Source organism: Ciconia boyciana, chromosome 6 (assembly GCF_034638445.1).
Source record: "Ciconia boyciana chromosome 6, ASM3463844v1, whole genome shotgun sequence".
Classification (NCBI taxonomy): domain Eukaryota; kingdom Metazoa; phylum Chordata; class Aves; order Ciconiiformes; family Ciconiidae; genus Ciconia; species Ciconia boyciana.
The window spans coordinates 6,647,357-6,659,783 of record NC_132939.1 but is presented as its reverse complement, the minus strand read 5'-3'; the positions used below and the strand labels follow the sequence as shown (position 1 = coordinate 6,659,783).

At 37.0% G+C, this 12,427-nt stretch overlaps 1 protein-coding gene across 1 annotated transcript in view; it reads right to left on the bottom strand.

Annotated features, from left to right (window-relative positions):
- ANO3 (anoctamin 3) overlaps positions 1–12,192 on the bottom strand; it is a 215,475-nt gene extending 203,283 nt beyond the window's left edge. Inside the window, exon 1 of the mRNA XM_072864857.1 lies at positions 12,039–12,192. Coding sequence (XP_072720958.1) covers positions 12,039–12,192 — 154 coding nt within the window. The remainder of the gene's footprint in view (positions 1–12,038) is intronic.
- Positions 12,193–12,427: the final 235 nt, after the last annotated feature.

Below are 12,427 nucleotides of genomic sequence, written 5' to 3'. Positions count from 1 at the left end.
GTAAATCCCCCAGCTGAAGCAAGCAGGTGTAATTCTGTGAATGAATGGCTGTTCTCAGCTTTACAGCAGCAGAACACCTTGCCCTCACTGTGCCTACTTTTAAAATTGGAAAGATAAAAGATAACACGCTTATCACTTGGAAATCAAAATGGCACTCAAACTCCAATACCGGCCTTCTCTTCAGATTTCACAGAGCATATCCTGATTCCATGTATATTTTTTCCATTTTACGAAAAGATATTACCGATACCTTAAAAATATTTCTCCTGGCTAGAAGTAGAAAGTGTTATATTCTATTCTTGCTGAAGTACATCCAGTAAGCTTTACAAGGCATGCCAAATTAATCATATAATTGGGAAAAATTGAAAAATACATTCACTATTTATTTATTTTTTTAAAAAAACCCACAAGCAGCTCTATAGAGTTTATGGCTCACCAGCTCCTTCATGGTCTTGGGCACATCAGCCAGGACCTATTTTTCCAGAATTGCTAAGTGGACCCATAGCTGTGCAAAAGGAGAAGGAGCTTTAGTATTTGATTCTTTTTTTTTTTTTTTAATTGAGGCTCCTCAATCTCTTCATATCTCATTTTTCAAAAAAATACCTAAATAATAACAGAGAAAATTCCTTATTACTGGAGACATTCAAATTTACGTAGATGGCATACCTCATATCAGATCTTGTGTAGCTTTGTCAACTGCACTCACAAAAATGCCTAGAAATATCAGCTTCAAACTCCCCTCCTTATTTTAGTTCTCTTCTTCACAGAAAGTATATATTAAAATTACAATTTTGTGGGCTTTTAAAAAAAGGAGAGAATAACAGGTTTTTTGTTTTGTTTTGTTTTTTGAAAGAAGATTAAGATAGAAAAGGAAAGCATGAAAGAAATGGAAATAATTAACATAGTAGGATCATGCCATTGGCACCAGCAGAGAAAGTCACAAAGTGTCTTATTAATGAGAGATAAGCCAGAGTATTAAAAGAGTGTTGTAAGAAAAGTTAAGGTACTGAAAGTGTCTGAAAGTTAAACAATTAGTTTTAAGAAAGGAACTGAAGATGGATGTTTAAAGTGTGCGATATAGTTGCAAAAGTTGTCACTCCAAAAGTGAGGGGTGTAAAGGAATGAGTGAGAAAACAGATCCTAAAAATAAAGAATAGACATGCAATGTGAAGTGAAAAGTCACAAGTGAGATGAAACCAAATCAAAGATGTTGATGGACAGATGAGAAAAGTTACCTTTGCGCAAAGGTGAGGAAAAAAGTTAGGAATTTGAGCAGAGAGGAAGACTGTTTCAAGTGTTCTATATTGAGTAAATCAGACGGGAGAGAAGAATACGTTCTGGTCATGAAGAAGAATGAGAGTAACAGACCTTGCGAAACTCTGAAAAATATGAGCTACGTAGAAAGAAAAGAATCAACGTTGGTGCCAAAATATGAATACAAGATTACAAGTCAAATTCCTAATGTTAGTTATGAGGGTTTTCAGTGAAAACCATAAGATGATCAGTTCTAGAGGGTTGTCTTTTTTTTTTTTTTTCCCCATACTTGTTTAAGCACACTTTACCCCAGTTTTGAACTAGCTAAAAGCAGTGGTTTGGGAACATCTGTCTCAAGTGACTAAACTCTGCATTTATGAAACTGAAAACTGATTTTACTCAAGCCGAGTACCATACCTCCTACAGGACTTCCATGCTGCTTAGTTGGATCAAGTGGTAGGATAACCTTGAGGAGGTACTGGAAACACGGCCAAGATGCTTTCCTGTTCTCCTTTCCTCTGAAATAGCAGATACTGATCGCTGCCAGAAATAGGATACCAAACAAGGTAGACCTGAGTCTGTATGGAAATTCCTGTAAGCCCTATGAAGGACAGAAAAGCATAACAGTTCTCCTCCAGAGTTCCCAAATCTTCTGTGCTTTGCTTTTCCCAGCAAAGCAATGGAGATCAGAAGGAAAGCATATAGAGATCAAAATTATAACATTAGGAAAAAAAGTTTTCTAAAAATAAAAATAATACTTAGTGCGTATAAGTCCACTGTAACAGATACTATGAAGAGAAAGGGTAGAACATGGAAAAAATGCATTGTATTAAAGTTTGTGAATTTTGAGGATGACAAAACGTCTATAAATGGGACACCTATTTGTACTTCTTTGAACGGCCCTCACTATTTCCTTCCTGAGGTAAGTGAACAAGCCAGTATATCCAGTGTGAAAAGTGTGTACAAAACTGTGTTCCTCCAGAAATGAAGGAAAAAGATATAAAACCCCCACATTTGTTACATCATTTAGTTAAATTGGTCAGAGGACAAGGCCAAGTCACTCTCGAGAAGAATAAGATGTCAACATTTGGAATAAACTTCATTCAACTTAGTTTTGATCATCCTTGGATTCTGAAGATTTATGTTCTCCTTGGGGTTTTACAAACAAAATTAAAAGGGCACATAAATATACACAGACACAGAGTTCCTTAATCCTGAATGACTCAATCTTTTGTCTTTTTTTGACAGAAAGAAAATATATCAGTGCTACCCAGAATACACTTGCTATTTTTACTACTGTTTTAGTTCTAAAATAACTTTAAGTTTAGTCAATAGAAGTGAGCAGCAACAATCAGCACCTCATACTAGGCATTCTGCAGAGCCACAATGAGCAGCCAACTCAAGTGCCATAGCAAAACTAGGCTTCTCTTTCCATAGTCCTTTGTCTTCTCGGAGACAACTTCCAGACTCCATGCATTTTTCAAGACGGTCATTTTAGGAAACCCACAGATGAATATAATTATACTCCTGATTGATGTACATCAGAAACTGCCTTTCCAAAAGACTGGCCGTAATCCAGTCTTTAGTCTGTCAAAATGCCATTGAATGAAAAAAAGGGGTTTGGCTTGGCAAGGCCTGCAGGGCACGATCCACTATTCATTAATTTTTGCCTCTTTAAAGCTGCACTAACGGAGCTGGCCTTAGTGAGGATCCTGGAAGAGAAACCGTGCAGACCTTGTATGTCTCATCCTTTGGCAAAATAGAATCAGACAGCAGGAATCTGGAGCATAAATCTATGACATAGCAACATGAGATTTTGATGGTGGTTCACTTAAATAATTCATTAGCTTCCTTGTTCAGGTTCAGCAGAATGCTGTTGGGGTGAAGGAAAGATTGAGTAAACAAATACCCCTACAAGAATGTTTTCCTTGAATATTTTATAATTTTTTCTTGAAGAATTGAAGACTTCTGAAAGGAAAGAGATGTGCCAGCAGGTTTGGAGTGTCAAAATCAAAATATTTGGAATATAAAAGGCAAAGATACACCAAGATGAGATGAGAAAAAGCTTGCACTATGGACTGACTCAAGTTATTTTCGTGACATTGTGGAATTCTGGTATTTAGTCCTTTCTTGATGTCTAGGCAGGGAAAGCAGAAATGAGTTTTAACCTCTAATTCACAGTCCCAGTACCACGCACAATATGATAACTGCCAGCAAACTTTGTATCCATAATGACTAACAATCAATTGACCTGTTATTCTTTAACCTGCAAGGAAAAGAATAGGAGAAAACAAAAAAAAATAAGGAAAAGAGTATTTAAACCAAAAGAAAACCTTGTTGATAAATGTAAGTGAGAATTTCCCTTCTAAAAGGAAGTACAAGAAAATGCTTTATTTCAAAACATGCAAGAAAAAGGCACTGTAGAAATTTGCTTGCACTTTAGGACTCGGGTAAGACTGATATAGTTCATCTTCAACATACATCATTCTGTTCCTTTGAATGAAATTCACTAAACATATTTTACTACCTTTCTTGTTAGCAACATTCTGAAATAATATTAGTAGTTGACTACAATGTGAATTTTTGTAAAGTACACTGCATTACAGAGCAAAACAGAAGTACAGCAGCAAAATAAGGAAGGCTATGGCTTACTTAAAAGATTTATGATACGTGATGTAATTTAGGATGCTGTTTTGAAGTGCTATTTGTTTCATTTTGATACAGAAAAGAACATATATATTTTAGAAATAGCCACCTTAAATTTTCAATCAAAGCATTAAAACAGAAACCTGAGGCTAATTCTCTTTGCAGCCAGAGAGGTTTGGCATAATTTCACTGGCTCAAGAGACTGATGTGTTTGGATCTAAGTAACTTCACCATGCCCCCCCAAAGGTGGGAGCACAAATATGATAAAGACCTAAATAATTACTAATACTTTTGCATATATAAATACATAATTCCTAAAGATACCATCTCAATTTATTATTTTACCAGCAAACCAGCACATTTTAGGATTGAGACTAATAGGCAGCCAAATTTTTTCTCACCATGTGCTTTTGGAAAAACACACTTGTCTCTTCCAGCACCACTCAAAACTCTTTCTATTTATAACATTCAGCTGCCTGCACAGATAACTCTGTGTATAATTCTCTCTCTCCCATGATGTCCCTTCTAAATGTTACTAAACTTGTGTTTTCAGGAAGTATTGGGTTTTTTTTAAAATCAGATTAACTTAGGTCATGTTACAATGCTAATATGAATATCACAAAGGTCTAGAAAATCTGCTAGAGTTTCTATACAGTTATGACAGCATAACAGAAACCCAAATATGGGTTGTTTTATTAATACAAAAGAAAGAAACAATTGTAAGCAGTACCTTATAGCCCACTTACTAAACAACATCATTTGTTTCCTCATTGTATACTGTCTAGACACAGCCATCGGATCCTATAGTAAATTCTGTGTTCAAACATGGAATACAAATGTATTCTGCATCACCAGAGGAGCATCCTTCTTTATTTACCATCAAAGTTATCGATATGTGGCCATCAGTCCACTCTACTTATAACACTCATGACCTTCAGACTTGTTCTTTTAAAACATGTTGTTATAATAGCACATAGAGACATATCCCCAGACTTAAATTTTTAAGAAACCTTAAATACCTCAGCGACCTCCTCATCCACACTAAGTCATCTTGCATCCTATATTAGACGGGAGACCTGCTTGTCAATTTATGTTCATTATTCAAGGAGAAAAAGACTTAAGCATACAGACTCACTTCTTCTAATCACTAAAATACAAGTGTTTCATTGCTGTATTTGGGCTTTGCAGGTGTAAGATATAAGGTGCTACAGGAAGGCTGTTCAGACTTGACTCTTGCTCCCATTTTTTGACCTTTGTTACCAAGTCTGCACTGATCTGTTTGTAAGTGTTGACTTCACCTTTCAAATCAGAGGAAGTTTTAGTAATATCTGTGAGGGCAGCATATTCTTTGTGTAGACATACTTCATCTGTTGCTACTGAGGGAATTTGGGAAATAAAATCCACGATTATAAATCATTAGAGCGTCTTTACTCAGAGTTAGTTGACCTACCCCACTCTTGAATTGAAAGTAAATACCTCATTAGGGGAAGGAAGAGCACAGAAGAGAAACGATGCCTCTGGGAAAAATTAAATTTCTATATCCAGCTTAGTTTCCATTTATTGTAGCCATGTGAGGATAGAAGTCATGACCCTCGGGGGCAGAGTTGAATCCCTCAGTACGTTAGGCCTCTCTGCAATTTCTGAATTATTCATTAGCTACAGGTTTATTCTGCATATTATTAATGAAATTTTGGTACAGAGGTGTGCTTGTTTTGGCTGGGGTAGAGTTAATTTTCTTCATAGTAGCTAGTAGGAGGCTATGTTTTGGATTTGTGCTGGAAACAGTGTTGATAACACAGAGATGTTTTAGTTACTGCTGAGCAGTGCTTACACAGAGTCAAGGCCCTTTCTGCTCCTCACCCCACCCCACCAGTGGGTAGTTGGGAGGGGGCACAGCTGGGACAGCTGACCCCAGCTGCCCAAAGGGCTATTCCACACCATAGGATGTCGTGCTCAGCATATAAAGCTGGGGGAAGAAGAAGAAAAGGGAGGAGGTTCGGAGTGATGGCATTTGTCTTCCCAAGTAACCCCTACTCATGATGGAGCCCTGCTGTCCTGGAGATGGCTGAACACCTGCCTGCCCATGGGAAGGAGTGAATGAATTCCTTGTTTTGCTTTGCTTGCATGTTTTTGCTGTACCTATTAAACTGTCTTTATCTCAACCCACGAGTTTTCTCTCTTTTACCCTTCCAATTCTCTCCCCCATCCCACGGCAGGGTGGGGGGAAAGTAAGCGAGCGGCTCTGTGGTGCTTAGTTGCCAACTGGAGTTAAACCACAACTGACTCTCGCTAGTACTAAAGTCTCAGCTCCACTGAAGACATACTATGTAACTTCCCAGCCTCCATGCACGTATGAACAAATATGCTTTCTCCCCACCTGCAATCACAACACAAGATGCCCACTTCATTTTCAAAACTGGCAGCATTTGATTCATTGTGATTTGCACATAGCAAAGTTTGCCTCCAAGGTAAAGTTAGAATTAGAAATAATGTTATCTGTCAGAAATAATGAAATAATTCTACTGCACTGAGGGTAGGAGACTGCTAATAACTTATATTTCTGCTCTACTGCTGAATTAATTATGTTTCTTAGTGGCTTTCAACTAAATGTTGGCTTGACATGGCATAACAAGTAGAAGGATTATTTCTGAATATCGATCTTCCTGACAGGAGTCTCTGAATTGCTTATTGAAATTACAGAAAAATGCATTTCTTGACCTTTTGTTTTAGAAGAGAAAATGGAAGAGAAAAGTAGGACAATAGCACTTAATCTTTGTGCAAAGATTACTTTGTTAGATTTGTTCACTTCACGTAAACACACAGTTTCATACATTACTTTCGTGTAGGTGTTTCAAGTCGTGATTCTGCGTTGCACTGCAGCTTCCTACAGAGCTCACTTGAACACAGGCGCTGCAGTTGGATCGTAACCATTAGACATAATTTCCTGTTTATGCTGCCTGCTCCCTTCTTGTTTTTACTATACAATCCTAGTGTGAGTAATTAAGGCAAATTGGTGGTGTGGTACAGATTTATGCACAAAGCTACAACTTATTTATTCAGTTCCCCGGACACTGTGATGCAACCATGATTGAAGCACTTCTCAAAATTTAAATAAATAGAAAATTTCATTCAGCAATTAAACTACCTTCTGAAGTTTATAAATGAGAAACACTGGTTTAGCAGATTTTCAGTAAGCAGAAGTATTTTGATGTTTCAGGAACGGTGGCAATATGTTCAAATTAAGGGGTGTTCATATGGGGCTTTGCAGTAAAAAAGAAATCAAGTAAAAGCTGTAGATTATTTTGAATTTTCTCCCTCGTAAAATTCCTGTTAAATATTTCAATAAAGGAAATGCTCTTTTTTGAAAACAATGCTCCACCACTTTGCAGTCTAGTTTCATCTGATATCACAAAGTACATAATTTTATTCCCCTGCGATGCGACACTCCCATGAAGCTGTGATACATACATTATGAAAAGTTTTTCAGAGGGGGTGATGTAGCAAGATGTCTAGACAGGTTGCTGAAAGGAATAACAGCAAGCACTCAGAGCTCAGTCTGCTGCTGCCTCTCTTATAACCATCTTGGAAAGGAAAAGAAGGGCAGATAGCTGTAGGGAAATTTGCTAAATTATTGTCCTTTTCATCATGTTTGTCCTGGTGGCAAATGAGGACAAGCTTTGCTCATCCTTTCTTCCTAATCCCCACACGTTCTGATGTCTAGAAAGGGACTTCATTTTACATTGGTGAAACTCAAGCCACCCCCTCTGCTCTTCTAACTCCCAAAGGTTCTTCTACCCCTCAAGCTCTGCTAAAATAGAAAAAGAGTTGTTACCTCTCTCTCTATACACCTACTACATTGATGATCTTGAGCACAAAATACTTGAAAGTATTTACTCAGTTACATCATCTTTACACAATAACTCCCATTTTCCTCTCCCTGAGCACCCTGTTAGCCTGTGTTGTGCACGCCACATGGATCAAAACATTTCAAGGAATGTGTCCTTAACTTTTTAACCCTTTTTAGTTGCTATGAGTTAAACACTTCATTTTGTTCCTTTTGTACCCTCATACAGCATATGGGTGATTTCTAATACATAAATAGACCAGCAGTAAAAATAACTTCTGAAACACAGCAACTATTCTCTGGAAAATAACTTTCACATCCCTTCCCCTAAAATCCCATCAGTGAGAGAGCCACAAAAAAGGCAGGAAAAAAAAAAAAGTTTCTATAGCCTTATACCATTCTACCAAAAGTCACAGAGTCAAATCTGTGTGATTTAATGTATGTCTCATTTCAAGAGATTTGAGTGCTGTACTCTGACCTCACCACTACTAGTTATGCTACTAAGACCTTACTTATGGCTCATGCTTTTTTTTTAATATCTATTTTTATGAGGTTTCTTAACTCTTGATCAGGAGTTATTTGGACAAAACCATCTCTAGGAACATAGTAGAGAATTTATGTGGAGAAATGTTTCTGAGTATGATTTGTCTTACAGTTGTAAAACAAAGATTAGGATAAAAGCCATTATTGTAGGTTGAATGTTTTCAGTCATTTCCAGGCTAATAAGAGATGAAGCAGAACAGCATCTATCAGGGATAATAAGGTTTAAATCTGCACAAATATTTACAGCTGTAATATTGAGATTAGCTTTGCTTCCTGTGAGAAGTCTGAACTGCAAATATACCAGGCCCTGGAGGAAATTCTACCCTGGCAAATACAACAGAGGTCTGGTCCTATATTTCTATATCATGAATAGCCTTCTGTTGCCCATTGGTGAATACAAATTGCTGTAGCTGTGACACTAGCATTCATGTTATCATATTGTATTAAAAATTCTTCTTTGCAGGATAAGTAGCATATAAATCAAAATAGGCTTTATTTTCTTAAAGATAGATGGGTTTTTAGAGATGCCAAGCAACGCCACATTATCTGCTGTGTCTACAAGTATCACTGCTCCATTCAAACTTTCACGCAGAGTCCAGGTAACCCGAGTGCTGTGGAAGCCAACATTGGTCATCGATCTGTTCATGGAACATGCATCAACCGAGCTTGGCCGCGCATTTGAGGATTTCATCATTTGAAACAATGTCTCAATATTACACTGCAAGTGATCTGCTCCCAAAGATTTCAATGATGCTCTGCATGGAAAAAGTCTGTACTCGATACTCAGAATGCTAATTTAACAATACTGTTGTTCTTATTCTGGTGTTATTACTCTCTGCAATATATTCCGACATATCTGCAGATCCCAAATAAATGCGCCTCAGTATTGGTACTTGCATCAGAATTTAAAATGGAGTGATATACAGAAAGTTAAACTTATTTATAATAACATACTTTCTCATTTAACGAGAGAGGTGTAGGAAAGTAATTTAACATTTACATCCTATTGCAATGGGTTTGGTTAAAGCAGGAACAACATAAAAATATGGTTAATATTTTTCTGTCCCAGCAACGTTTCCATTTTCCATTCCAAGAACATCAGTCTATATCAGGATACCACTTTACTTTGTCAGAGTATTCACTTTTCTGTATTTGCACTGTTAGGTGTTATGCTTAAAACTAACACATCAGTACTACAAGAAGAAAAGTTTTTCTTAAGTGATAATCTCTTTATACTGAATCCTCTGCTTTATACACAAAATATCATAGTACAAGCACAGCATAACAAATTTTAAACAATAAACCTCTCATAACACAACTGAGTATGTGAACAGCAGATTGAACAGAAGAAAAAGGACACGTTCTTCTCTGTTGCTGCTTTTCTGTAGGTTCACACTGAGTACTTATATTTTCATAGCTTAGGTACCTTATGCTACCATTTGTTAGTGATTTGAGTGATTTCAGAGGAGAGTTCTTTAAATTCTCTTTTAAAAAATTGGACATCTAAAAAAAGCATTGAGCCTAAATGTAAGATTCCCAAGGCTGCAACTGTAGAGGGCAGAGGAGCCAACACTAGCAAACCTCAGTGCAGCACCCTGATGTAGGTTATTGATTTCATTGAAGATTTTTATACTCTTATTGCTATCTGAAAAAAAAAAAAATTCTAAGAGCAAGATTTCAGCTACTTTCCATAGCTCAAAGTTTTCATTTTGCCTGTGAAACATCATTGTTGGGAAATAGTTTACTCATGAAGAAATAGGGCCCATCATTTCAGTAAAAGCAAAAGCTGTTTATTTTTATCAATATCCACGGCTGAGCAAGAAGTTCCTTTTAGGAAATAACATGTGGAAGACAAACAGGACTTGTTTACATTATTCCATTCAGACTTCAGCCAACCCAATGCAACACTGGAAACTACAAAGGGCTTGCTTACTTTAAACACTGGTAAAATAAATATACTAAGGCAAATTTTAGAAGGCAAAATATGAGATTGCTTTTGCTTTAAGATGTCATTCATAAACCCCAAAACTACTAAGACAATATATCAGCATTTATCTGATTCTTCCCACAATGCAAAAAAACACAAACCAAGAAAATCTTCAAATTCTGACAACACGTTTGTCAAAGATGCTTGCTAGCACTGTTCCTGCTTCAGGAACAGTAAACAGCATTTGCAACAAATATTGGCAAGACTTAATTCTTTTAAAAAGAAAATAATTATTTTTCCAAATGGAAGAATCCCAACAGGGAGATTTGGTTTTTTTAATCTCTCTTTCCTCCAGAACTCTGGATGGTATAGTTCTACAAACCATATGCTGCTCATGCTGAAAGTTCATTTTACTCTTGATCGACTGGGTAGGCTAGAACAGATTACTGTGATGTTTAGGGAACATAGCAAAGTATATCAGCTAGCACAGGCATAAATTCTTTAGTGGCACTTCTTTGGGGTAGGAGAGGTAATTTTGAAGTTATGTTATAGGATCCCAGGGGAACAGACAGACACCTGATCCCTGACCTTGCAAAAACCTGCTAACATACAAGACAAACTTTCAAAACTGCACCTACTGAGAAAACTCTGTTTTACAAAAGTTAGTGAAGGCTTTACAGGAAGTAACCTTAGAAAATTTCTATTAGGGAAAGCACAAGCTATCTGGTTTTCTGCAAAAGAATAGATAGCATGACATCCCAACCATTTGACCATTTTAGCGTGTAAGAACTGAATTTATAAGTAAAAAAAAAGTTCCAAAAGTTTGTTACAGAGTTTAAAATATCGAAGTTTTATTTACATATTCACATACTTTAGCCAAGTGAAAGTTGCAGTCTTCCACTGCAGGTTGGTTGTCCTGTTACAGGACAAAGTGTCACTTACATTCAGATATTCTCCATTTCTCTTGTTTGTGCTTTCTTCCGAGGGTCATAAGCAAGTGAAAACACTATCAAAATCAAGTTATCCCTTGGGAGTTGTGCAAGTCAAAATACATCTGTAGTCCACAAGAAATCAGAGTAGTCATTCTTAAAAGGTATTGCGCCTAGATGAATGACCACCCAATACTTCAGATGGCTTTAAGGGCATAACTGAGATTCCATTGACTAACCGCAGGTGCTTCCCCTTGGTTATGTTAGACAATCCAAGGCAGCTACATTCTGTATTTTTCATGACGCTGAATTTTCAGAGAAATTGAAGTTTCATGATGCTTATTTAATTGACATTTTTGGGGACCTGTTCTAGATATATGTAAGACGTGTCACAAAATAAAAACAAATGAGCCACACTGGTCATGAAAAAAACCCCAACCTTACAGCACATGCAGTTCTCTCTTTACAAGCCCTGATGTGATAAAAAATACCAGAGGAAAGCAGAAAAGGAGCCACAGTGCTAGAGAGCACAGCTTATATACACACCTTGCAAAGTCTAATACCAGAGCAGCTGCTGAGGCTGCTCTAACTTACACAAAAACTATGTCATCTGCTACGGACAGCTCATCTTCCAGGTAATGCAGAGGTAACTATCTCCCGGGCTCTTCTTCCAGCAGTACCCTATGTGCTAGAGTGTTCAGGAGACACTGAATTTTTTTTAAACAGACATATGTTCTACCCTTTATCTAAAGTAAAAATGACTTCATATATTGCATGCATGCGACAACAACGAATCCTGTGTTTTCCTTATTGGGTCTTACAGTTTACTTGCAACATGTTACGTGAGTAAATAGACACAGATTTGAGGAAATAGCTTATATAAATGCATGCTTACCAGCTGGTGCAGAACGCGAGCAGTGAAGTTGAAAACCATGATAATCGGCACACGATTCACTGAATTTTCCTTCCTTAAAATCTGACTTGGAATCCTTTTTGCTCTCAATCGCATCTGAAGAAAGCTTATCCAGTTCAATTATCACAGCTGACATTGTAAGATAGTCTCAGTACAACTCAAAAATAAAAACAAAGCTGAACAAAAGAAGAAGAAGCCACTTTAAGTTCAGCCTCCCCTAAGTTGCAGTCTGGGGAAAAATAACTTCCTATCACAAAAAAAAAAAAATCCCCAAACTGTAATAGTGCAAAATGTTTTTAAGTCAATGACTGAGAAACTGTATTTCCATGAAGCTGTTCCAGCTCTGCAGCGTTTGCTAAATATTGCAGCTC